The following is a 2552-nucleotide window of genomic DNA, read 5'->3' on the forward strand; positions in this document are numbered from 1 at the left end:
AAAAGTAACCAAAATATCAAAATTCTGCGACACATCGAGCGGTCCATACGTCTTCCTACGCGGCTTTAGAGAAATAATTCTCAGAGGACCGAAAATTCTTTGTGAAAGCGGCGTTCACGATCTATGACGCACCTTTTCTCGCGCCAAGAGGACCCGAGAAGCTTCTTCTTCTTCTTCTTCGTAAAAGCAAACAACAGCGTGACTAGCAGGGGTCAACGTATCTTGGAGCGTTTTACTCTCTTCCAACAATATTTCCGACCAAAATCAATCTGTCTGCCGTGTTGCCATGTTACGAGGCGGCCAACACCTATGTATATACCCGCAAGAGAATGGAGAAACGTGGACACGAATTAACCGCATCGATGGAAACCAATAAATAAAACAATATTCTTCCATTGATTGATTTTTTTTTTCCAATCAAAATCAATCGTCCAATCAAGAATAAAACGTGATCATGAATATAAATTAACCACAGCTATTAATCGAGTCAAGAAGAGAAACGATATTTTTCTATAATTTTCTTTTTTTTTGATTGATTTTCTCAAATCAAAAGATATCGACATCTTTCTCGATACCACGAAATGTAATCCCTCGTCCATCATTGGACGTTTCAGGGTCGTCTTCCAGAAGTTCCAACGTTGGAAACAACGCAACCTGGCAATAATCTCGTCGGGTCCGCCATTCTCGTTATTTCACGCAACGGGTGGTACACCGACGAAACGGTAGAAGGAGAGAAAGAGAGGAGGAAGGAGAGGGGAGAGCCAGCGAGGAAAGAGAAAGGGAGGAAGGTCAAACGATGACCCACACACGAGAAGAAACCCGTGAACCAGTGTTCCATCGCATTCCGTGAATTGTCGAAATCGAAGGGGGCGTGGATGGTGCACGGTCCATCGTTAAATCACGTACACACATATTCCACCGAACACCACACCTCGCCCAATGCGAGTTTCAACAATATTTACACCGATCCGGATTTACGACGCATCAGTAATAAGCGTCTTATCGAGATCTTTCATCCTCCAAGCTTGTCTCACTCCTTCTTAAGTGCATGGGGGATGGAGAAAATCATTTTTAAATCGTGGAATTTTTAAAACGAACGAGATATATTAATTATTCGGAAGCGAAAAATTTGATCAAGTTTTAAGTTTTTCTAATCAAGCTAATACTTTAGTACTTCTGTGCGATTTATAATTAATTTTGAAATTATAAGAATAAAGAAATAATGACTAACCGGGGATAGAGCCTCCTGCATGTGCAGGGGTGCGTTGTCGGCCTCGTCGGTGCAAGTCGACATTCTCCCTCGCAATCTTCCACTTCTCTTTCCAGTTCGTCTAATCGTGGCGTTTCTTGTCGACGTGGTGTAACCCCACCGAGAGTCTACCACTCTTCTTCGATCTTGTTCGACTAATATCGTTCTAATATCGTCTACGTGATGAACGAACGGATTCTAGGCATAGATAATTGCGTATCACAGTCTTCTGCTGAGCGTTGTATGGCACTTGATTGAAACGTGTGGGAAGAGGAGCAGTCGGGATCTGAAAATGAACAAAAACGAGAAAAAAAAAAAAAATAACTCTTTAATTCCTCCAAGAACAAAAATTATTAATAGAAATAAAAAACGCAAGGAGACAAAAGCAACGTACAAAATTTTTTAATTTTTAATTTCATCCGAAGAAAATTGCTCTCGTATCATCGTTCGTGTAAAACTCTCAAAAGAATCAGAGAAGCTCTAGTTATTTTTCATTCTCACAAGGATACGAAATACAAGTTCGATAAGAGATAAAAAACTATCAAGAGTATTCTCTCGATCGAGTATCCGTTTCGAATGAGGATACGCGAGAGTAAAAATTAACAATTATTCGAGAGCAACTTTCACTCTCGATAAATATTCTTCGCTCGGAAATCTATTCGCATCCCGGCCCCCCCAAGAAGAGGATTAAATCTAATCTCGAATCCTACTACTCTTCGTCGTTCCATCGCGTTTACGATTACGCAACCGTGCAATCAGTGGGACCAGCTGGTTCGCCTCTCCTCCATTCATTTCAACCGGCTACAAGCACGTCAAACTGGAAACGGTTTCGCGGTCGCGGCTCTGATAGACAGGTGTAATAAACCGGCGTCGAAGACAGACGGTCGGGCGGCCAACAACAACCAATCAGGTGGACGAGAGTGAAAAGGCTCCCGTCTGGTCTGGAACACGTTCCTTTCGGGTAGAAGAGTCCCGTTCCCTAAACGTCGACCGCGAGAACAAGCCGAACTGGCGGTTAAACCACCACAACTACGACAACAACAATAACAATAACAACAACAATAACAGCAACAACAACACGATTGAATCGAGCGGTCGAACCGGCCTCTCGACTCGCTATCGAGAAGTAAGGAGAAGAAGAAGAGACAGAAAGAAGAAGAAGAAGAAGAAGAAGAAGTCGGTCAGAACAGGAAGCTGGAGCCGCATTTTTGCCCTGGCAAGTCAGGTTGTGACGTCCAGGCGGAAGAACGAGATCGGTCGGAATCAGGAAGGCCATCGGGGTAGGGCGAACGCGGTAGTAGCC

General features: G+C 43.4%; 1 protein-coding gene across 2 annotated transcripts in view; it reads right to left on the bottom strand.

Annotated features, from left to right (window-relative positions):
• Positions 1-2552, bottom strand: part of LOC102672337 (nuclear receptor subfamily 4 group A member 3-like) — a 16523-nt gene that overhangs the window by 10822 nt on the left and 3149 nt on the right. Inside the window, exon 2 of one of the 2 annotated variants that reach the window (XM_006613897.2) lies at positions 1232-1535. In XM_006613897.2, the coding sequence (XP_006613960.1) occupies positions 1232-1294 (63 nt within the window). In that variant the 5' untranslated portion in view covers positions 1295-1535. Of the gene's footprint in view, positions 1-1231; positions 1549-2552 lie in introns of those variants that run through there. The other variant, XM_031509603.1, reaches the window with a different exon arrangement.

This window comes from Apis dorsata, unplaced genomic scaffold, assembly GCF_000469605.1.
Source record: "Apis dorsata unplaced genomic scaffold, Apis dorsata 1.3 scaffold_165, whole genome shotgun sequence".
Lineage (NCBI taxonomy): Eukaryota > Metazoa > Arthropoda > Insecta > Hymenoptera > Apidae > Apis > Apis dorsata.